Source organism: Apteryx rowi, unplaced genomic scaffold (assembly GCF_003343035.1).
Source record: "Apteryx rowi isolate R43461 unplaced genomic scaffold, aptRow1 scaffold_153, whole genome shotgun sequence".
Taxonomy (NCBI): domain Eukaryota; kingdom Metazoa; phylum Chordata; class Aves; order Apterygiformes; family Apterygidae; genus Apteryx; species Apteryx rowi.
In genome coordinates this window covers 1,528,594-1,552,815 of record NW_020447786.1, presented here as the reverse complement: position 1 = coordinate 1,552,815, position 24,222 = coordinate 1,528,594, and the positions used below count along the sequence as shown (strand labels likewise).

Sequence of the window (24,222 nt, the reverse complement as noted above, 5' to 3'; positions counted from 1 at the left end):
CCACACTCACTTTTGATTGAAAAGAGGAACTGTTAAAACTGGATAATGGTTACATTTGCAATACCCTCAGCAAACGCAGACTTTTTGGTCTTTTCAGTAACAGTGTTAACTCTACTGCACAAGGATGACCCTTTTTGTGATTTAAGATGTAGCTAGAGGAATCCAAATACAGACAAGTCGATGGATGCAATCTTGCTCTATTTCCAGATTTCCCGTATTTCTTTATCACATGTAATAAAATATTTTAGCATAATAATTCAGAGATTTTGAGATACAGGAGACAGAGAAATAATGTTGAAAAGCAATTCTTCACACTTGGCTTTCACTACATCAAGTGCAAACAGTGAACTTAAACACAAAAATACAATTTGTTCCTTGTAAAGTCTACATCCTTATCTCTTGCAAAGAACACACATTCATTTCCAACACCTCATGGTAAAGACTAAGGCATCTATCACAAGTACAGTGAATATCTAAAGGATCTGGAAGCAATCTTTTCATAATGTTTCTTTGGAAGGGAAGCAGGGTTATGAGTTACTCAAAATTCATAGAGATTATTAAGTTTCCATCCACACAGCAGATAACGGCACCATATTATTTCCCATCAGCAGTGTTCTCACCTGCTGAGAATATCTCTTTGGTTCAGGACAGCCATTTATTTTGAGACATTAGCACTCTACTACACAAAACAAAGTTATGCCCCATCAATGAAGTGTTTTTAATGGGGCAAGCCCATAATACCCACACTGAGTTCACAGAGGCTGTGTTTACCTATCTTTCAAGCCTTTCGTTTTGGAGATTTTAACAGGCAAGTAATTTCTTCCATCAGCAGATTTGTTCTGTACTATCAAGGCGGGCATTTCTGTACAAATGTTTGGGTGTTTGAAAGATTTACATGGCTCCTGAGGGCTCTGCTGTATCAGTGGAGTGTGCACTGACAGCAGGGACCCCTTATGACAAGAAACGCTGATCAACTGCCAGCCTTCCTACTGATGAATGCAACTCTTCACCTGGTCTAAACTAAGCCTGTGGGTTTTGTGTTTTTCTTCTTAGCCTTCTTTGAGGCCTCCAGAAAGTTATGAAATAGATTTTTCTAGTCCTCCCAGGAGCAAGGCCAGGTTCACATCTTGACCTCAGAAACAAAGCAGTCCACCAAAGCCAGTCTTCTCTGCCTGACACAAAGCACACTATAACATGCAACATAAGGCAATATTAAGAATGAGAAATGACAAGCAATGTATCTGTAAGGGGGAGGAGAAATAATAAAACCTGACTGTATTAAAAATCCTGACAATAATAACATCACCGAACAACACAACTTTGGCTTTGCTATGGTCTTCATTACCAAGGGTGGGAACACAATATTCTTCTGAAAACAGTGCTCTCTTAGTTGGAAGAAAGCTTTCAGTTACAAGTCAACAGAAAAAAAATACCTGTATCTTTATTGTAGAAGATTATTTATTTTTAGATCTTTTGGTCATCTTATTCTGTAACTGTCCTAGCATATATTTGGGTACTGTAATGTACAGCCACACATAGGCTCCAACAACAAGACATACTAACGAAAATACAAAATAAGCCTTAAAGGACTGAGTGTCCTCTCACCAACACTAATGTAAATCAGCTCAGTCAATTGAGGAACACTGATGTGAAACCACACAGAGGAAAGAATTAAGCCCTGATGCTTTAAACAAGCTGTTCTAGTAAGATTTAGAAATGCGAAGGCAGTTTAACTGTGGGTTCAGAACCTTAGAAGAAAGACAACGCAGGTGTAAAAGTTCAACACTCGGTTTTATGGTGAAACAATATTAAGGAACCAAAATATGTTCCTACCCTGAATATGTAAATGCTGAACTCAGGCGGAAGTCGCTTCTAAAACTGCCAACAGTTTTGGACACAAATAAGTAACCAGTTTCTTATCAAAGACAAAAGGATTCGAATGGCTAGTTCCTAGTAGCATGAGTGACAGTGTTGTTTCTGTAAATCCCATGTACATTGATGGAAGTATGGACCCTGAAATCTCCATGACCTTGATGTGCAATATTTACGTCTACACCTTTAGCCTCTTGCACATAATGAGATGCAATCTTTTAGCTTTATGCACTTCACCAGGCATTCAATTAGAAAAAGCAAATTTTGGGGGGGGAAGAATGCTAAGCTATTTAGACAGAAGGTAGTGAATCAAAAATTGCAAAACTTCAGCTTTCAAAAATAGCCTAAGTGACCTCTTACAATACTCTGACCACTCCATCACAAGCAGGAGGCAACCCCTGTGAAGAGCGAATTCTGGCAAAGTTCTCTCTTCACAGATGATGCACAGCTTAAGCTATAATGAGTTTTTGGGTTACAAATGCTGAACGCATTAATATTCCTTGATGATAATTATCACAGTATAAGCACCTTTCCCAATGTGAGTAGCATAAAGCAACTGAAGCAGCATTTTTACTACATTTGAAACAAGCTGGAAAATGGGATTTTCTACTCTTGTAACCTGAGGTCAACATTCATCAAGCTATGCATATTAACTATGTCTACCCTATATAACTATATAGACCTTTCCATATATTCACACATTCATTTTGAAAGTTATTTTTCTACAGTGTTAAAAAAATGCAGGTATTAGCAGCTGATACAAATTGAAAATTAAAAAAACATATATATTCATCCAAACTGAAAATAAAATTTGCAGAAAAACACTCTCTTCCACCTTCAGGGGTTAAACTAACTACTACGTGTTACACTAAGYGTGGATTAAACCCACCACAAACAGTATTTCTTTTTTTAAGAGTCCCTCAACATACGTTCCTTGGCGGGCCCAAATTTTTGCACACAGCAAACMGACCAAGTAATGAGGAGCACCGGAGCTATCCCTAGGAAACTGAGGGAGGGGAGCCTCAAGCCAGGCGGCTGAGCACCTGCGAAGCTGCTGGTTACCTGTCACTGCAGCCAGGAGACTGCAGAACCTTTGTGCCACCTCTGCATGGGGCAATAAGCTACTCATCCAGGCAGCAGCCACAGCAAACCTATTGGTTTTATGGGCAGACAGGCTCACCCAACCTTTGTAGGCTACTCTTGAACACGAGCAGGGGAACTGGGGGTGCACATCATGCACGGCACTCAAAATATATGAGCCTTCCCAAGAAACTGAAGAATACCCACCAAGCGCATATCGATCCCAAATTCCTTCCACAGATAACATGGGATACAATTCTTTAAACAGTATAAATGGGCTGGGCTATACTTTAAGTGCAAGATTTAATTACTATACAAGTGCTTACTGAGGATTAATTAGCATACAACAAGGATCTGAAACATGCAGATGTTTGTCAAAGAAGACAGGGTTTCTAATGATTTATTATTGTTTGATTAACAACATCATGCAGCAACTATATTATTAAATCTCTATTTTGCATACTACAGAACCTAAAAGTGTTACCTAGTGATGTATTGTGTTAGTCTCAGAAGAGGAGAACAACTTGATCTTTGCTCTTCTATCACACCCAACTCAAAAAACACTTGTTGTCACAACCCACTGGTAAGGAGCCTTTAAAAACACTACACTGTGAAGTGCAGGGTTTTTATTAAATGCTATAATACTGTTTTAATATTCTGTGCAAATAAACTCAGTGCAGTTTTCTTCTAACAATGACAAAATAGGAGTCAGTTTGAACCCTTAATCCAAAAAATAGGAATCAATTCTGATGTTCTGTGGGTGTGAAATATGCTGAATGTATTTATGCCATGTTGTCCTGCACTTCATTTAGGAAATATGCCATGTTACAACCATTTCAAGAACCAAACCATAATTTTTACTTATGTGCTGCAAAAAATGTCTCAAAATCCCATTTGAATATATGGCAAGGTTTTGAGGGACCTTTTGCTAAATATTTAACGGCACTATTGGCTTATTAAATACTGTAATGTGAAAGCCGTGAAAGGATGATATAGAGTGCATGCCATTTTTTTTCACTTAGCACTGGTACTCACTTTGAACACTGTACAAGCCCATTCATCAGAAGAACTGATGCATTCGAAGAAGTATTCCTTCTTATCAGATAAATGTAGCAATGGCATCTCGCTATTATAAAAATAATTAAACCCGTCTTTGGTTAATCGGGTAAGATCTGTTCCCTCTTTGGTTAGAATTCCCTTTCTGTCCTCCCCACTAAAACATCTGAAAAGATCATGTTTGGAAATTAAAAGTGATGTAGTCAAATCAGGCTGGCACAAGATATATTGCTTATATGAAAGGCAAACCTTGGGGAAAAAAAAAGGCAGGTACATAACATGCAGCTTCAGTTTATCATACATAGAAACTGCATGGCTGACCATTTTACAGGAAGAAAATTGAATACATTTTTGTGCACATCAAAATGCATTTGACAACTAGATAATACAGTGACAGTCATGTTAAAAATACAGAGGTAAGACTGAAAATGCTCTATAAACACTTCCATTAAAACAAAATCACAGTAATGTGGTTCACAACAACAGACATACTGCAGTACGAATCACTGAAAACAAATTTAAATCCACAATGAAATGTATTAATATAAACTAACAGAAAAAAAGCTCTTACTATGGAATTGCCTGCAGAGTGTGCATTTATTCTGTAAACACTGTAACAATGATTATCTGTCCTTCAAGTCCTCAGTGGAGACTCCTGCTTTTGAAAATGTCTTGTGGTGACTTACTAAATTCAGGCTATTTCAATTAGTATTACTGCACATTAAAAATTAATTGTATTAAAGAGTGGATTAAGGTTTAAATTTCAATTCTATAGTGTGTACGCCAGAAATGACAGCTAAAAATCAATGCTCTCTGGCCCATAATTGGAAGTTTGTATGACCAAATAGCGTGGGGCTGGCGTCAGTTTTAAAAGAATTGGTAGTTCAATTCAAGGTGTGTCAGTTCTAATTCCTGATTTAAATTGGAATGCTACACAGCCACAATAATAAGCTAAAGAAGAAAATGAAAAAAGCTGCCTTGCAATGAAAAAAATGAGTGCCATCTTCATAAACATGAAAAAAATCCAAATTACAGCTCAAAATTCACATATTTGGTATCACTGAGATGTTTTAATGGGATGATGACTTCATTATGGAAGACACATTGTTTTCCTTATTTAGAGCATGTTTTAAAATACCACCCAGAATTGCAATTTAGGCCCCAATCTTACAAATACTTAAGACCATATGTGGCTTTAATCCTGTATAAAAGAAAGCTTATAAAATTCATTCATATGAATAAAATCATATGCCTGCTTACATGTTTGCAGGATCAGACCTTTTCATTACAATTCATGATGAATAGAGGTGCCACACAAGCCCACCTAAAACTTTTATTGTTCCTACCAAGAGATGTATAAAAGACACAGACGCAGATACACAATTAAGCCTGAGGACCCTGCAATACTTCTACTTTGGGGCACATCTCTAATGCAGAARATCCCAGGAAGGACAGCAGACAGTTTAAGTGCATCAGAATTCAGAGTACAGAGATGAGGGTATATGGGAATGGGCAATGGTTCTCCATATCTCTAGGAACCATGTTAGTTAGCTGTAGTCTCCTGAGCTGCCCTGCTGTTATAAAATATAGGACAATTTCTTGGCCTCCACATATATGAAATGTAGGATTATCTCCCATTTTATCGTCTGACAAATCACTTATAACTTGCCTTCATGAGTGAAGGCTGCTTCTTGAACAACTAATGCTGAAATTTGCACTCTTACCTTGCTGAAGTTTGTATTTTGACATTGCCACTGTATGTTGGAAAGATTTTTGAAAAGAAAATGCCTTTAATAAAAATATTTGTGTCCTTAGAACAATAATAATTCTTATTACTTGGGTGAAACTGAATTTTGTAGAAAATTCCTTGAGATCATGGCACTCGATGATAAACTGACACCCCTGCTATAATTCTTTCTTTGAATGTGAACATAGTGCCAAAAGGAAAGGAAACAGCTCAAACAAAATTATTTTTGCACTCATCTGTATTGAAAAATATATGGGGAATAGCAGGAAGGGAGAAAACATGCTGCACTTGCTATAAATCTAGTACCATTCCAGTCTGAAAATGGTTAGCAAGAAATACCTGTCCCTTCTATCAGCAACCAACTAATTTTTAAAACAGCAAATGATGAAGAACACTGCGAGTCCAGGCGACAGACCAAGCTGGCATCGTTAAAGTACTGCAAAGCCACCYGGGATAGCAGGGCTTGGAATTGAAGAGTGACTGGTGTGTACCTAAGAGACATGCTGATGTTCACAATGTTTCTGGAGATCTCCAGTGCTGTGCTGATGTCCAACAGCAACTTTGGCATCAAGAGAGTAAAGGAGATGGGATGTAATAACAACAATAAAAAAATAATCTGGTGTAAATGGACCCCAAGGTGTAGTAGTCATCCCCATGCAACAATCACCCTTCACTGCAATTTACTGATGTTTCTTCATTACAACGCAGCGTACAAAGGGGGCAATATTAAGGCATAATATTTAAAGCTACAAGATGTGTGGTACCAGCAATAGCTGATATTGAACCCGGATTATAGATTAAAAAGAGGTAATTTCAGCAGAGAATATTAAAAAATGAAATTTCTTCTCAAGGTGCATGTGTGTCATGTTTACAAGACTTAGATGAACGCCACAGTAAGCAGCTGAAACTAAAGACTGCTGATATATTTTATAGGGTGAATCCCCAAATTCTTTATAAAAGCATAGAAATAATTGATCACAAATTTAAACAATAACCAAGGCAGAGAGAGAAATTCAACTGGTGTGTAGGTAAGGAAGAAAAGAAATATTTTCATATGATACTGGACTACACAGAAATTGAGATGGAGATTTTTGCAAGGTATAGGACCTGCAGAAAAGATGGATTTTGCACCAGCTTTAGGAATTGCAGTGACAAGGGCCAAATTTCTGAAGAGGAATAAACCAACATTACTGACTTATGAATGCCATGGCAATTTCTGGTATCTGGCAASTCAGATACTGGTTCTGTCAGGGGAAGAAATGAAGGACAATCCTTGCTGTGTGGAGAAGGTGATCTCAAGAATGAAAGTCGGCTGGAGCACATCTCTGAGGACTGATGATACATTAAAAGAGATGGAAGAACTTTTTTTTTTATTGGCTTCTGAAATGGATAGGAAACAGGAACAAAATGTTGCTCTAAAGCGAGCAGCAGAATTCTGCATTAGCCAAGAAATAACAGTAAATAACAATAATTTAACAACTTACTATTTACAGCATTACAATACTTTTGTTCCCAATGTACATTAACTAACTTGTCCTGACACATCTCTGTAGATAAGTATTATCTCCATTTCACGTTTCAATGACTTATTTGAGGCTACAGAAGAAGTCATTGGAAATGCTGGAACTGCCACAAAGTTGAGTCCATTCTGATTCACGTTTTGACACTATGAAACAAAAATTGCCTCTTTAGTCTGTAAGGCAAAGTTTGGGAAAGCAGGACTTACAAAAAGAAGTCCCCTCCCCCCTCAAAAGAAGGGATGATACCATAAAGCAAAAGGAGAGAGAGATAGAGGACTGTGTAATTCTGTGGAAAAGTTAACTGTACTTTGTAGGAGATAACGGAGTAGGCAAATTCAGAGTCAGAGAGCATTCCAATTCTGTTTTTTAGGGATATAAATGAAAAAGTTTCAATTCAGAAAAAAGGGCAGCTAGAGTGTGTCTAAAGTGCTTCTCTTGTCAGAGAAGAGAACTACTTCTACCGAGACTTTAGGTTGAAGGAGACAAAGAAAATCACCAGCTAACATAAAGGGTGGCCGGAAGGACCCATCACAAGGGTTGAAAGAGATGCACAGGCAGCACAAAAATGGCAGTTGATGTAAAATACAATAACCTATGTGACATATCATAGAAATTAGAGTCCTATTTTCTGTCACCTAATTTATTCCCATGCACCATCCTGAAGGATTTTTCCTGACGGTACAATTTGGGTCTGAACTGCTAGGCACACTCCATCACTGGTGTAAATGCAGCAGCAGTAAAAAGTACAGAACTCTTCCATTATCAAGAACTATCCCTGAGATTAAGTTTTCTAACCTAGCTCTCTGCCCAAATGTATTTATTTCAATTTTCATTTATTTCATCTTATTTTCATTTTGTTTTAATTTTAGCATTCTTTTTTACATTCCGATGTATTTTAATCAAAGAAGTTTAAAAATACCGTCCCCATTAAGTCTGACTTGAAGAGTAATGGCTCACAAGGAGACATACGGGTTAAAAGTTCAAATCTGGCAGGGAGATGTCACTCAAATGAAAAGAAGAGTATTTAACTGTTCTGGTGAAAATTGGTTTTGATTTGATCATGTTATGACAGTTTGCAAATCACACTTTGCACTAAGTGATATTTGGGTTAGGCTTTTTAACCAAACTTCTAAGCAAATGGAAGGCTGTGTTACCCCTAATTTACCTAGGTAGTAAACATAAACATCTCCCAAGTTGTTCAATGAATTACACAGGGCTCTGCAGGAGTCTCATTTGCTTTTTTTCGGGGATTTTTTTGCACAGTTATCTAATGTCTTGGCACTCACATAGGTGTGCAATGAAAAGCAATGAAGCTAGAGGCACAGAGGGTTCATTGTGAAGGTTGCCTGTAAGAGGGCTGGCAAAGAGGGTGCCTAGCCAAACAGCTAGATATTAAGAATATACCACTGAGGTCTTGAACTACAACATTCTAATAAAGTACTGTGTGTGAGAAAATTCAAATTGTATGGCTGGGCACGGAAAAAAGAAAAGCAAAACAGGACGTCACAGGCATATCCTTAACTCTGGCCACTGTACATGTGTTTTATGATTGCTTTTGATTATACAAATATACTATCCCTTTTATCATGCAGTCTAATCCAAACATGGAACTTGTACCTTTCAGTATAAATGCAGTGAATGAGGCAGTGTTTTGAAATAAGCTTTGTCCAACACACTATGAATAGCATATTCTGTAAAGTCTCTTGGATAAGTACCATACATATCAGATTATATTCATGTAATAAAATAATGTGTTATGTGGTTTTGCACCTTTGAGCAGATCTCCTTCACTCTGCCCACTGCTTCATTTCCTTTGGGGCTTCTCCTAATGTTCTGAACTGCACAACACAGTCAAACAGCTGCTTAGTTAAGAAAAATAAACCTGCCAAAAGGAATGTTTCTTCTTCCTTTCTCCCTATACATTGAATTTACACCTATAATTGCATTAGTTTAAGGCCACAGGACAGAATTACTCAGTTTGACCCCATTGATATCTTGGTCCCATGGTTTTACTTGCATGTTTCACTAAGAGGGTATATAATAATTTTTCACAGGTAAAAATCTGAGGTGGAACTTTAAGGTCTTGATGTTTTTGTGCACGGAAATGCTAATTTGATAATATTTACATTTAGCATTTATTTATTAGATTTTTTTTGTTTCACAGACATTTACACCTGTTTTATTGGTAGCTAAAGCAGCTATCTTACAAGCTGAAGGATATGATAAATAGGCCATTCAGCTCATATGCACACGCATACAAATGTACATAAGAAGAGGGTGCATTCAGTCACAAAGCAACCCAACTTGTATTTTAAGAAGGTATCACCATTCCACTTTATTATTGATTTTCACTTGCTTCACCTAATGAAAATAACTACACATGAAAAAGGGTGTGCAGGAATATCTTCTGATCTTACGCAGGCAATAACGCATGAAAATTAAGGGTTTTTACCTAAATATTATTGTAACCTCTCGTAAAGGTAGAATTAAAAGTCCTGCTTACAGAAAGTGTGTGGTAGCTCCACCACCATGCTGAGGAGAGAGAAGGAGTTACTTTCCTCAGTAAGGATCATTGAGTGTGTCACTGGTTAATTCCTGTTCTATGCTCCTCATTAGCATTACTCTCAAGTTTCTGGTTATCATATCTGAAATATTAAGACATAATAAGTACGAAGGTGCAGATAATTGGATATTAACCAGAACATACTTGACTGGGCAGGAGGTAGGGCCTTGCTTAAACTAATCCTGAAATGTATTAATCACCAATTAATGAATGGGTTTCAAATTCATTTTCTGCTATAGAACACCTCTGAGTATCTAAGCTTTTTCTAATAAAATGAGTTGGAATAACAGGATAGGAATAAGAAACACTCCAATTTGAGGCTGGTTTGAATTAATTCCCTATAGCTTGTTGTTAAGTTCATTGAAAACAATAATCCTGGTATGAGTGACTTTTTTTATAAGGCTGAGAAAATAACCATATATTATAGCACTTATAGTCTCTATTTGCAGGTGCAAACGGTCATACAGAGGCTAAATTCAGAACAGAGCTAGTTCACTGGAGAACTGCTACGGCACCATCTATATTTCTTAAGAGCAAATATAGCTCTCGAAGATGAGCGGCACAAGAACTGAACCAACTCCAGACGGATGTTGCCAATTAATGATTTTCAGTATGAAGACAGGTCTACATGTACTTCAGCTTCTTTAAAAAATCCCTCAGACAACTTCCCCCCTCCAGCYCCTGACATGTAGTCCACTCTGGTGACCTGGGCTCTTGGAGGAAGAAGAACGGAGGGAGGACAAACACATAGAGATTATGCAATTCTGTGAAAAAGCTGGGGGGGGGGGGGAGTTAGTCGCAGAATGCCCAGCTTGGGGAACTTTGCTCATTTTGCATTAAGTGTAAACCCTTAGCCAGCACTACTAACCAGCCTGAAATGGCTACACTTTTCTCAAATGAGGGGCTAACTGGCTGCATACTCTCTAACTGTAATTCTCTAACTAATGGAAGTTTTTGCTACCTGGACATCTTTAAAATTCAAAAGAAAAAAAAAATCAGCTTTTCTGTGTTTTTTTTTTAATTATTATTATTTTTTACATGTCCAGGATTATTTTTAAATGGATACCATGAATGTATGCCTCACATATTTTTATGCTTTTTATTATTTGAAATAAGTGTGCCCACTACTGTATCAGAAAAAAAATAAAGAGATCCTTATTGTTACTAATGAAGAAAATTACATCAGACATGGTTGAAGTACTATTATTCCCCTCTCTCTCTTTTTCCTGTCCTCAATGTTATTTACATTGATGTGAATTGCAAGTAAACCAATATTATCTATCTCTCTGTTTTTTCCTTAATTTGTTGACTTTAATTTTAGTAAGTCTTAAATAAGCTCTTACCGAAGATGAAGTAAGATATGCAAGCAAGTAGTCCTTTTATCAACAATTTTGCCACAGAAATACACAAACATTTCAATGGCTCTTCATTAGCAAACAAATCAACAAGTGATATTTTAATGCATGACTTTATTCCATCTCTGTGGGGACTGTAGTTGAGAGTGTGATGTACAGTACAGAGAAAGGAATCATCAGCCACAATGTCCCAGGGCTCTATCCATTGAGGACTTCTCAGCCTCTGCTTAAAGAGTGCATTTAATTGACTGATAGACAGTAGCTTCTTTGTTCACAGAAGACAGYGAAGTAATGGCAGCTTGAAAATCGTACCATCTACAGGATCTCCTGAGACTAGTAACAGGGGGATATGTGTCAGGAATAAATAAATAATCTAATTATTAAGCCACTTCCTGTCAAGTTAACTCCAATTTGTTGGCTTTTGAAGGCAACAAAACGAGGCATTTTTCCTCATTATGCTTCTCTTTTTATACCACTGGTAATCACAGGCGGATTAAAGGGTGCCTGATTGGTTTTTTTGTCAAGGAACTGAGAAGCAGCCAACAGTACAGAAAAACAGAGTTGGGGTTAGAAGAAATTTCATGCTTGTCTCCTTTCCAGCTCTCTAACAGCCCACACTGCTGCCCCATACAGAGCTGCCAGCTGTACAGCAAATGTGTACCCCTCCGACTGCGGCCTACCAGGCCACAGGCTCCATCCTGTGAGCTGTGAGATACCTTGCAATCTTGGCAGGTAGCTACTGCTGTCATAGGCATAATTCTAAAGGTGACCTACGAAACCCCGTCAGCTCACCAAATGCAACAATATGAGCAGCTGAAGTTCGACACCCACTCTCCATATTGGCTCCTTTTGTTTTGTTGCCTGCACTTAAAAAGCAGGGAGGAAACCTGGGGCCGTGCTCCATCTAAGAATCAGCGGCTTCCTTGCTAAGAATAGGGACGATTTAGAAAAGTGATGTTTAGGCTACCCTCGGTGCCGGCAGTTAAACACGGCTGAAAGAATGTGCTAAGGCGACCGATAAAGCCTGCAATACAAATGGTCAGCAACAAAAGGGAAAGCTGACACAGTGCCATTAATTCATCCCGCGGTGTTTAAGTATTAACATGCACAGTATATACATCCCCAGCTAGGAGGAGAATCTTACAGGAGGTGGACGGAAAGGAACAACTTTAGTACTGACTGGCATTATCTCTCCACAGCATCCTTTTCATCAAGTACTATTAATATAACAGAAATTTCTGCAAGAAAGAGCTACAGTTTTGGTGTGATTTGCTCCATTTTCTTTATAAAATGAACTCCCTGAATTGTGGACAGTTTCAAATACTCTGTTATTATTATTATTTAACATTAGAACATTTTCATTCAATTTTACTGCAATTCTTTAAGTCTTTCCTCTGCACCCCCCCAAAAAAAAAAGAAAAAGAAAAAAAAGAAAGATTCTGAAATGTTTGCACACCGTGTTTTGACTTAACCATTTGTGATTTTAAACGCTTGGTCAGTCCTCCCTAAAAAAACTGCCTCGAAAAGAAAACAACCGTTCCTGATTCAAACTCTCGAAATGGAAGTGTCAGCTCCAATCAGAACAGCTTAGTGGGTGAAATCACATACCCCTCGGGGGGAGAGGGGAGCCTGTAACCCAGATAGGTGACATAACTTAAAGCACAGTGAACGGTGCTGTTCTAGCATGTTTACAGCTGCCTTTGCCGTTTCTGAATACATCTTGGATTTTTTGTTAAATTGCGCAGATAATTAAAGCCTCTTCATATTTACAGTCTGCTTCATTGGTACCATGAATTCTGTTTTCAGTTACTGTCTGCAAATTCCCTCTCTGCACAATTTCATACTAAGCAATAACACTTCATTTTACATAAGTTTTATCTGATGTCCCCATACAGAGCTGCCAGCTGTACAGCAAATGTGCAGCTCTCAAACCGAGGCCTACTAGGCCACAGGCTCCATCCTGAGATCTGTAAGGCACCTTGCTGTCATTGGCAAGCATTCCCTGCTATCACTGTTACCATCGCTCCACACTACACACAACTTAAAATCATCTGATTATTAGAATTTGTGGTCCACACTCCATTTTATCCTTTATTTAATTTATCCCCAGATCACACATTTGTTTAAATGTTTTGGCTGGTTTACAAATCATGCAGCCATCTGCACAGTAGGTGTGACACCATTTTTTAGACAAAAGTTACATTACAAAACAACAAAGATAAAGTCATTTGAAATGCTTTGGTGTTTGTTATTCTGCCTAGTCTGCTTGGACCAACTCTAAGAAATAAATAGAATTATCTGTGTAAATCGATGAACATCTATGAAAAACAACACCCAGCAGAACGCAGAGCTTGCTCCATTACCTACGTTAATATCATGACAGCTGAGAAGAGATGACCTGGCCCACTTCTCATCTCTCCTGTACAGATGGCTATTAAAGAGAAAGTATCCCTTTTGTATGGTCCATGTAGAAACCCTTTATGGGCTTTTCAGATAAGCCAGCATTGCCCACATGAGAGTAGCTTTCTGTTAGTATTAAACAGCACAGATTTCATCTATTTTTTAACCCAGCTCCTCACAAAATAAACCTACATTTTCTCAGATTTCATACCAAATGCTGATTTTTCTGGATATTTCATATACATCTCTGCATTTTCTAGACAACATGACAAAGTCTCCTCTAACTTTCTGGCAACTTCTTGCCAGTTCTGACTGTAAATAGGAGATTCCCAAGTACCCAAATGATTTTCTGATGCTAAGAGGGTATGATCCTTTCCTTCCATATAAAATGACAATTTCCACATCTTCTAACTGAAGAATCAGTGAAAGATGAGAGACAAAGGAAGTCTCCACCTCCTTCATCCTCTAGTGTGTAGATGCAAATCTTTGGATTCTTTTTCTCCAAACATGGAAAAACCTCTGGTAAGAGAGGCTTCACAATGTCAGTTTTACTGTACAGCAGTTAATTCTGCTATATCTGAAGAGGTGATGCTTGAGATCTGCATTATGCAACAAGTATTAGTTGCACTGTACAGTTTTCTCCATATGTGAAAGGAAAATAATGCTTTTTAATGACTTTAGGCATTACACAAAATATAGCATGTGTGAATGCCACATGATTTTACAACCAGGCTAAAGCCTTACTGGGCTCCAGAAAGCTGATCTTTTAGGTATTTCTTTTGTCTTGACATCAGTGATGTGGTCCACATGATCCGTAATTGCATTGTATAAATGGGAGGCAAATAAGATGATTTATTTTTAYAGATTTATTATGCATGCACTTAATACATGCATAATGCAGACATGCACATGCACATCCACATAACACACAAATGTATAAATATATACATTATATATATTTATATCACTGTCACAAAAAAAAAACATGGGTTGCACTAAAGAGTGTTTTTATATCTTCTGATGCTTACACAGTATTTGCTATTGTAAAACATGGTTGCAACGTTTCTTTTCAGAGAAATTAACTTATTAGTTCCCAACTTTCATATACTGTTCTTTTTAAACTACAAATATTCTAGCACAGATTTGCCTAGCTGGGGCCTGATGAAGTATTTACTGGTGTAAACTAGAATCCTTTTGTCAGCTGCAGGCTTGTTTGGTCCCATTTTCCCATTCGCTTCCTAACTAGTGCTTTGCATTTTGTCGTCTTTCCCTTCACTTCCTCCCACTCCCCGCTCACACCTGCCACCTYGCTCAATGCTACACAACATCTGCCCCTCACCACAACAGACTTCACAAAATGTGTTTGCTGCATGATACTTAAAAGGTTAAAAAAAAAAAAAAAAGTCTGTTTAGTCATAAGAAATGACCTATATAGAAATTTTCAAAGTAGGGTTGTGAAAAAGCACTGAATCCTGACCATCACCTTCTTCACTCTTCCTCCCCAACTTTTCAGAGGGGTCGCAGCTCTTGCTATGACACTGGGGCTTGCTTTCTCCATCAACATAAGTAGCAGCAAACGACAAAGATTGTGGCTGTTTCCCCCCTTTTATCATTCTCTTTGTCAGCCTGATCAGTCCTCAATGGTAAATGTGCTGCTCTGTTGTGCACAGCCAGCGGCTCACAATTTGCTCACTGTGTTTCATGAGACAGTTGTTTGTGGCTGTTTGGAACACATTTACCTCTTTGGGGATTTATGCGCTAGTTGCAATGCCAAACTCCATAGTGATAGAGATTTCTTTCTAACTAAAATAGATAATTAGAAGCTGGTAATTATTGGTCAAGAATTATCAGAGTGAAAAAAATTAAGCTCTTCATAAATAGTTCTTGGCAATGTCATCTCTTTACATTATCTCATGCCTAACAGCACTTTACTCAGAGCACTTACAAATTTACACTTCTGCTGTTGAGCCTCATAATTTTATACGGAGTAATTCCTTTTCTGAGTTAAACATGTCAGAACTCCCTCGATTTTGATCCCCTCTGTATGAGTGTGTGTGCAAAATCTTAGGGAATATAGCAACTGTTTAGTCTATTTACACCGTAGTGCATCAGATACTACAGATGTAAAGGAATCGAGGAAGAAAAAATGTTTAGCTGGTCTACTTAAAATAGGAGGCAGAAGATGAGCAGCGGAGTGCAGCAAACACAAACAATGGCATACTCTCTTTCTACACTCGCAGGTCAAATGCCAACTGTAAACTATGTGAGCAAAACAAAGGGATACCAGAAAGCTTCTTTCATTTCTACGTATACCCAGTAATAGAATTTTCTCAGGGAAAGCTGCTAGAAATGCTACAGATTCCACTCAGAGAGAAAAGCAGAAGAAAGAAGTAAGGCTGCTGAAGAATTACTGTTTGCCAGCACTTCCTAAAACCATATAAAATGTGCCTGCATTTACATTTCCTCCTGTTCCACTCAAAGAAGATACAAAGCTGAGAAACTGTTTTATCAACAGATTTCAATAAACACACCAACAATCACATTTTCATTTGGCAATCATCCTCGCAATTATCCAAACAAAAGTACATCTTTATATCTAGGTCCAAAACAATGCTTAAACAGAGGGCCTGTTTAACAAAGTCAACGCTTTGCCTCACTTTCTGTCCACAAGCATCCCCTAGCCTAAGCTGGAATCAGCGTGTAGTTTAAGCAAACATGGGCATTGCTTGACAAAACACGGCGTCTAGAGAAGTGAGGACAGATCTGGCAGCCAGGACTCTTGAACTTTCAGTCGCTTACGCTAAGCAAGGAATTTTGCTTCTTTGCCTCTTTGTCCTCATCTATCCAATGGAAAAGGCTTATTGCCCCATCTCATCACAAGGATGTTGGAAAGACTAGATTAAAGACAGTGGAACAGTTTTAAACTGTGAAGTTATAAAAGTAATGAGCRTGTAATTACTGATGAAAGCCATCCCTGTTTTTTGATATCTAACTTGTATAACAACAAATGTAAATTGTTTCATTGTCAAAGATACCTAAGGTTACACTTCATTGGGTCATCTGCARATTTTATTTTCCATTAGGTGGCATAATGCTTCTTGTTGAATTGATTGAAATGTATAATAAAATCTGTAAAAACATTATATACCCCTCTTAACAAAGAAGAGTAAGAGGCTTTTCAAATAGCCTCTAATCCCTCTTCCCTTGCTAAATGTCTAGTTGAGATTATATATGATTAGACAAAAACACACACAGACATACAACCTAAAAATACCTACCCTCAGTGGAGATATTTTAGCCAACAAAGTAATGCCACCTGCCTTATTTAAAAGTCTAAGTTTCAGACTGTGATTTTTTAAATGTATCTTTGCTTTAGTGACCTTCCATAATGTATCCTCTCTCTTTAGAAGTTAGCAGAATGAACTCAACTTATATCCCAGTATCGCACCCAATGGACGCAGTAATTAAAGGGCACACTAGCAAGTCTTCTAGGCCCCAAAAGCTGGTAAGCAACAACTCAATCACTCAAGCCTTTGATCGGCTGAGCAAGTATCTCTATGAGTGGTTCCCACCCACTTCTGAGTGGAGGGTGGTGGATGACCTTCCCCCTTCTTGCTGTTTGTCCCGTGTCCCAGCTGTTCCTGCCAGCTTCCTTTTTCCTCTAGTCTCCCTTCTATTCTTTTGTTATCTTTCCCACTTCCGGTGAGAGTTCATTTCCCCCTTTTTCATGTACTTTCTTCCCTTATTAATTGATATTTATGCCTGCTTTTTTTCAGTAGTAGAAATTCCCTCCACCTTTGTCCTCCCTGCCCCTTCTCCTCTGCTATTGCTTCTCCTTTTCTCATTTCTCTGAACTCATCTGGAGTCCTTGAGGTTAGAAGAAACTAATCTACATGTAACAATAATTGCAATATAGATAATGCTAACATTTTACTCTGAGAAGCAATACAGTTCCTGAGACTGTGTCATGATGTCTGGACCTGAAGGTTTGATCTAGGGATTATCACTCCCCTTGACTTTTAGCGTCCGCCTTCCCAGATTACCTTCCCTCTCCCTTGCGTGTAAAGTCCTTTTTCTTTCTCTTTCTCTCTTCCTGAAGCTTTCTCACTTTCTCTTCCCCAGAGGAGTGAAGACACTACATCTTGTTCTGCCAATTTCCTACTGAGAAAGCAGGGCAGCAAGACATATTTTATCAGATACACATAGAAAAAGGAGGGACCAAGGCATTTTGGACACCAGGGTTTTTTGTTTGGTAAATAGGCTGTGGCCACAAGTCAATATTCACTGAAGTGTTCTAAAATATTTTTCAATCTGCATATTGATATGCACTCAGGTATCTTCAGGTATATATATGGGTTATGCATTATATACAGTTACACAAATGTGTTTGTGTGCATGTTTTCTATATTATTTATAATACTATAAGCTCACCTACTGATACACATAAACTATGGCCAATTTTAAACATCTCGATGTCACCTCTTGAACCTTTCCCTCTAGACAGAATATGGTCTTGGAAAAAGGCCTGTGAACAATGATGTAAATTAAAGCAGGGAGCGAAATTAGAAAGATAGTTAAGGAAAGATCCAATTGGTGGTGAGAAGGCTAACAGAACTGGAGATCAGAAATTATTTTTCCCTGTGCTTCGAATTCTGAGGTTACATTCAGAACTCTCAGGAACAAAAATGCTGATATTCCTTTTACTCCACCTCAACACAAATCCCCTTGCATTTGTTTTATCAAGGCTGCATCATTAGGAGCTGCACTGTTAAGTCTGGAAGTGCAGATAAGAATCTTCCACTGAACACAGATTACCAAAAGCATAACCAGCAAATCTCCCTGCATGTTTTGCAAGCTCCTTTTTTATATCACTGGGAATATTCTACATTAAGCACATGTAAATCTGTGTCACTATGGTTATGTCATGAAGCAATATCATGCATGATTAGATACAACACAGGCAAAAACAATTAGATATTTTTTGAAAGATTCTCTTTCTCATCCAACTTTTAGGAATAAAACATAAGCACTTAATACTCAGTTTAAGAAAACCTCAGTCTTTTCAGATCTGCAGGCTGACACTAACTGGATTTCTCTTGCTTTACTTACTCTCTCCTCCCTTCTCTCCTCCCATTCTGACACTTTACTAAAGCTCATTCGGAAAATAAAATTTAAAAAACTGAAAATCTGAGTATTTCATGAAAGGCGAATGACGCCCCTCCTGAAATAGGAGGGAGCTGGGAAGTGGGTGGCAAGGAAACACACCACTCTGACATTCCAGCATCACCCTTACCCACAAAGCATCCTTTCCCCTGTCCCATTTCAGTATCCACTGTACGCTGCAATTAAGAACATGTCAAACACCATATCCAAAGAAAACAACAGAAATGGAGTTCTGTTGTTGGTAATAGACTATTTTTAAATTCCACGTTACTGACCCAGATTGAATACTGCAAAGCAGTTCAAATTATCTTATCCCCAAAGACACAAAAATATCAAAACTAAGGCTTAATCCAACAGGCAAATCACTTAGCTGCTTTACAAAACCAGCTTCTTGTGTTTATTCATTTTTATGAAGAGTATATAAAATGTTCATGCTCTACATGTGTTAAAACTTATTAACAAAGCACTTAGAAAAATGAGCTATTAAGTTGTGGCAGGTAACTTTTATAGTGCAGCCAAATTACTCAGGCTCATGGAAGAAATTTTCAAGTTACCTTGTAAGAAAAAAACTAGTATCAAGCAAGGATTTTTGAGTTATAAAATTAAAAAAACCCAACAACTTCTTTTCTGTTGGATACGTGATTATTGACTTTATACCATACAGTTCCTTCTGTGTTTAGCAGCATTTATTACTGTAGCAAAAAAACAGCATTAAGGAAAGTAGGAGTATAAAATCAATGGTATCCCCCTCTGTCTTCAAACGTGAAATTTGGAAAAGAGGCTAAAAACAAAATGAGACAACGCTAGCAATGTTATCTTATTAGTGGGCAAATGATGTGCTTGATAAATTTAATTGGCTGATAGAACTCTTAGAGCTATTACTGAGTGGTTACCAAATTGAAAACATTATGGGTAATCCTAGGGGAATAAGCAAATAATAGGAAAATATGAATATCAAAGAAAAAGCAGCTTTTGTTTCATTCCAATTTACAACTGTAACAGCGTTGTAAATATCAAGCCATGCTTGGATCACAAATCCTAAAAGATTTTTTCAAATGCTTGTACCTTAAAGAGCAGATTCCATTACCGAAAACTGCAATTCCTTATTTTTTAAAATAAGTGATAGTATTTAATTGTCTATAGGTACACTCAGGATTGTTTCCAGATTGCTCAAACACAACAAACAATACTATTTTATGGCCATTTGAATTATTTATGTTTCCTAATGACAAAAACTCACCAGTTTTGATTTTGGACCAAGGTGCTTGAGAAGTACACAGTAGTATCATTACCATAATAACTTCTGAAATTAAAACCTGTCTAAAACTCTACGGAAAGCTAACATCCAGTTCATTAACCATTCCTGTTAGTTTGTTTTCAATAATGCAAAAATGATTAGAAGTTTAATTTGTTAATCACCTGTGTTTTGACTGGCAGCGGATATATAAATCTCTGCAGAAGTCTAAACTAGCCCTTGCAGAAAATAAAATATGCTAATGCTTTATCAAGTCTAATAATATGAATAAAAAAATCAATCATGCCTAGGTTAATCATTGATGGATGCACAATTAATTCCTCCTTAACTCTGTTTAATTTTAGAGGCAATGATGATCTTGAGTAAGAGAAATGGCTATCTGTCTTTGAGAAGGTTTAGTGCTTCACTTACCAATCATGTGGTTTGCAACGTGAACTTGGATATCCCATTCATTGTAGAAAACCATCTGACATTTGATGCACTGGTAGGTCTTCTTCTAAAGAAACAAGGGTAGATAAAATTTACTGAAACATACAACTGGAAGCATTTCATTATAACTTAAAATGCTGAGTTCAAAGTGGTCATTTAAAGCTCTCCAGTAGTGTTTTCATTAAGGTTTAATTATTAATATTAAATAATAACACTCTGCAGTTCTGTAGCACCTTATATCTGAGTTTCTTGAAATTCTCTAGAGACTGCTTTTTTTCAGCTTCCTAACTCCATGGACAGACCAACATTGCTAAAACATCAGCTTTATATTCATGGAAAGCAAAATGCAATGAGTATATTTGGGATATGATTAAAACAACACTGAAAGGGATGTGAATCCTTCCTTTTACACCAATGGATTGGCCCCACTCCGGAACTGCAATGAAGCCAGGAACAGAACCCAGGTATTATAAATCTGCTTCTTCCTCATTCTTGACTGGGCTGCAGAGTCTTCTCTGCACTATATATTTCAAGTGGTCCATCAGGTTGCCAGGAGGGAAAAAACCTTGCCAGTCTGGACGAATGTTACTGCATTCGGGCAGTAGCTGAAACATCCCCTGGGAAGCCCATACTAAAACAGGGAAGGCTGGCTGGAATCCAGCCAAAGAGCCACCCTACCAGCCACTTCAGATTGGGCCTGACTTACAAATCATTGTGTATACAGATCAAATTTCATTATAAATAAGGAAATGCATTACTTTGCTCTCTTTGGTGTATATGGAAAGTCTTTCACTGATGTTTTGGTGTCTTCTGAATTAGTTCTGCTATTTCACTTTTCCACAAAATATATCACTTGTCCAAAATATGCTACAGACTAAGCAAAAACATGATTTTATTTTCTCTTATCTTCTTGACCTAAACTGGCCAGAGATTTGATACTGGAAAGCACTACTTTAAAAGCCAAATTTAAGACTATATTCAAAATTTAAAGCCCATTGAAGAAAGAGCTGGAAGAAACAGCCAGTAAGATTTTGCTTTTTCATCCTAAGACCTTAAATCTGCAATCACCTAGGCATCTAATGAGACAACTCAGATTCATAAAATTATTCAACCGCACAGTTGTAGTATGAAGGACTAAAGACTTAAGGTAACAGTCCTGGAGAGCTCAACTACTGTTTCGAACACACAGTGAATACAAGATAAATCCTGAACTGGCAAATCAGGCCAGTAATTCAAGACACATGTATCTTTCTATAAAGCCACAGGACTTTGCCTACATTAGCCAAAAAAAAAACCTTTTAAAAAAATGCAAAGTTCAAAAAAGGCTGACACAAATGTGGTAAACTGCAGATTTACAATATATATTAGTTGGGGAAGAAGCAGGTTTCACCAGCTAACATGCAATGAAAAATACAGCTTGCCTTGTGTGTATCTAACTTTTGAAGAGTGTTATGTAGCAGGTGTTATCTATTATGTTAAAAAAAGTCTTTTTTTCTGAATCAAAACATTCTTAAAGACTTGTTGGACATGCTGTTAGTGCCTAAATTTGGATGCCTTGTCCCAGACAAAGTGCCCCTCCATTAAGCATCTTCCTACTCCAAGCCCTTAGGCAGAAACTCAAAGACTTTTTCAACATATGTCATTTTTTCTTACCAAGTTAACTGTAAAATTAGTGACTAATCAAAGTCAACTTTGAAATTAAGTGTTCCTGTGGGCTTCTCTTTACAAATCTCCTATTGCTCCTGATACTCAGAGGCTATTTTAATTTTCTTGATGACAATAACAAAATGTGTTGTGCTGCTTCTCAGTGAAAACAACCATAAGCCTTTTCTGCTGTTTTTCATTTAAACCAACTTTAGTTTTCTGAAATGTAACCAAATTAAATCCCTATGTAGAGAAATGAAATCAATGGACACCCAGAAAACAAATCTGCTTTGATTTAGTTTTACAATTACAATTGAAAAGCCTGCTGTTTAAAAAGATCCAATAATTTTTCTCATTTTTGGTTGTTGTGACCATACTGATAACATTGGTAGAAATTCAGATGCAGTCCAAAAACTTACTATTATACGTTGGTAAATTTAACCTTACCCTACTACATCTAGATCTATCAAAGACCTCTAAATAATGACAGTCATGATCAAAGATTTATTATGCTAAGCTCTTTACAAGATGCTTTTTGATGCTGACATATAGAACAACAATATTGCATAAATAACAATCACTCTCCCTTTTTTAAAACATTGTTTCCCTTTAGAACTAGTTAGAAAATATTTCTTACTCCCTGATGACTGGCACTATATATTGTTTATTAGCATACCCCTAGCATTATTCCTGATATGTGACTTTGTTCAAAAACAAAGAAACATAAACTTAATGGCTGGTCTTTTCTCTTGTTAGCACAGTAATACAGAGCGCATGTCAAAAATTGTCAGCAAAATTATGACTGATGTACATAATGACAAAACATATTAAGGTTGGGTTTTTTTGAAGTCTAATGCCAAAAACCAAACTCATTTGACAACAACTATAGTGAAAAAAAAATTACTAGCACTTGCTAGCCTCTTCAAAATGATCTGACATATTTGCAAAATCACACAGAGGTTTTCTTTTTATCATGAAGGAAGGAATTTTTTTTTTGACTGCTGCTTGATCAAAAACTAGTTCTTTTTTGTTCCTAAACATATTCTAAAATGTTGACATCAACTTTTATTAACTCAAAACACAGTCATCTCAAAGTGTCTAAACTTGTGCATGGATAAGTTTTGATTTTAAAAGCAACTCAGTAAATTCCGCTTACTCTTAGATTTTGAACATGATCAAACACAGTCCTTTTCACACCATTGTGAACAAGCAGCATGTCGGTATTTCCATGCGTTTCAGGTTCTGCAGAAGCCCTGTGTCCCTGCCAGAGTGACAGCTCGGTCTCACCAGCCTGGCTGAGCCCGCAGGACGCCTGACTGCTCATGGGAGCTCCTGGCTCAGATGTGCTCAGGGTTGGTCCCGACTCCCTGCCAGGGGCAGACCCGAGAGGAGAGTGTGTTTCCACAAAGGGGAAACTTGAGGGAAGAAGATAGGAATAAGCCCTGGGGTATCGCAGCTCCACATGCCTTGTCTGGATAACTAGGGAGGAGGACTTGCTTGCATAGCACCGCACGGCRGAAAAATAGCGTTCTGACTGAAGAAGCCATTTTAGTCTCTCAGGAAGCTTCCGGTGACATAGGAAGGCCAAGCTCCACACAGAAAGCTACGTGGGGCTGTGACAGCCATCCTTGCCAAACCTCGCTGCGGCCACTTGCAGGGATGCAGCCCTTCAGCACCTACACGGGAGTCAGCAGGACGGAGTGGGCGCCCAGGCCTTTCTGCTCCAGCTGTACGTGGGGATGGCAGGGGACAGCTGGTGGCAGGTATGTCCCTACCGGCCACCATCAGCCTCCTGCCAGACACCGCAGCTTGCCAAGGTCCTCATTCTCACGCCAAACACAAAAGTGGGTCGACGCACATTTATTGATGTAGAGTGATTTCATATTAGCTCCAGCTGGAAAAATATGCTTGAAAGGAAACGTGGACAAATCAAAGGAAATGAAAACCCACCATGAACAGGTTTCTGCATTTTCTGGTGTTACAACCAAGTAAAAAGAAGACAATAACCTTTTGGATCTGAAGTGGCTTTTTGTGTTCTCRTGAATGAATATTAACAAAATGCTAACATGTATTTTTCCCAAGTTTTTTCAAACTTAGGAAAAAAGAATATTTTTTATTTTTCTTACATATTTGCTGAT

The 24,222-nt window shown here is 37.8% G+C and overlaps 1 protein-coding gene across 1 annotated transcript in view; it reads right to left on the bottom strand.

The window, feature by feature from the left end:
- ZNF521 (zinc finger protein 521) overlaps positions 1–24,222 on the bottom strand; it is a 233,355-nt gene that overhangs the window by 99,461 nt on the left and 109,672 nt on the right. Inside the window, exon 5 of the mRNA XM_026059180.1 lies at positions 20,423–20,507. Coding sequence (XP_025914965.1) covers positions 20,423–20,507 — 85 coding nt within the window. The remainder of the gene's footprint in view (positions 1–20,422; positions 20,508–24,222) is intronic.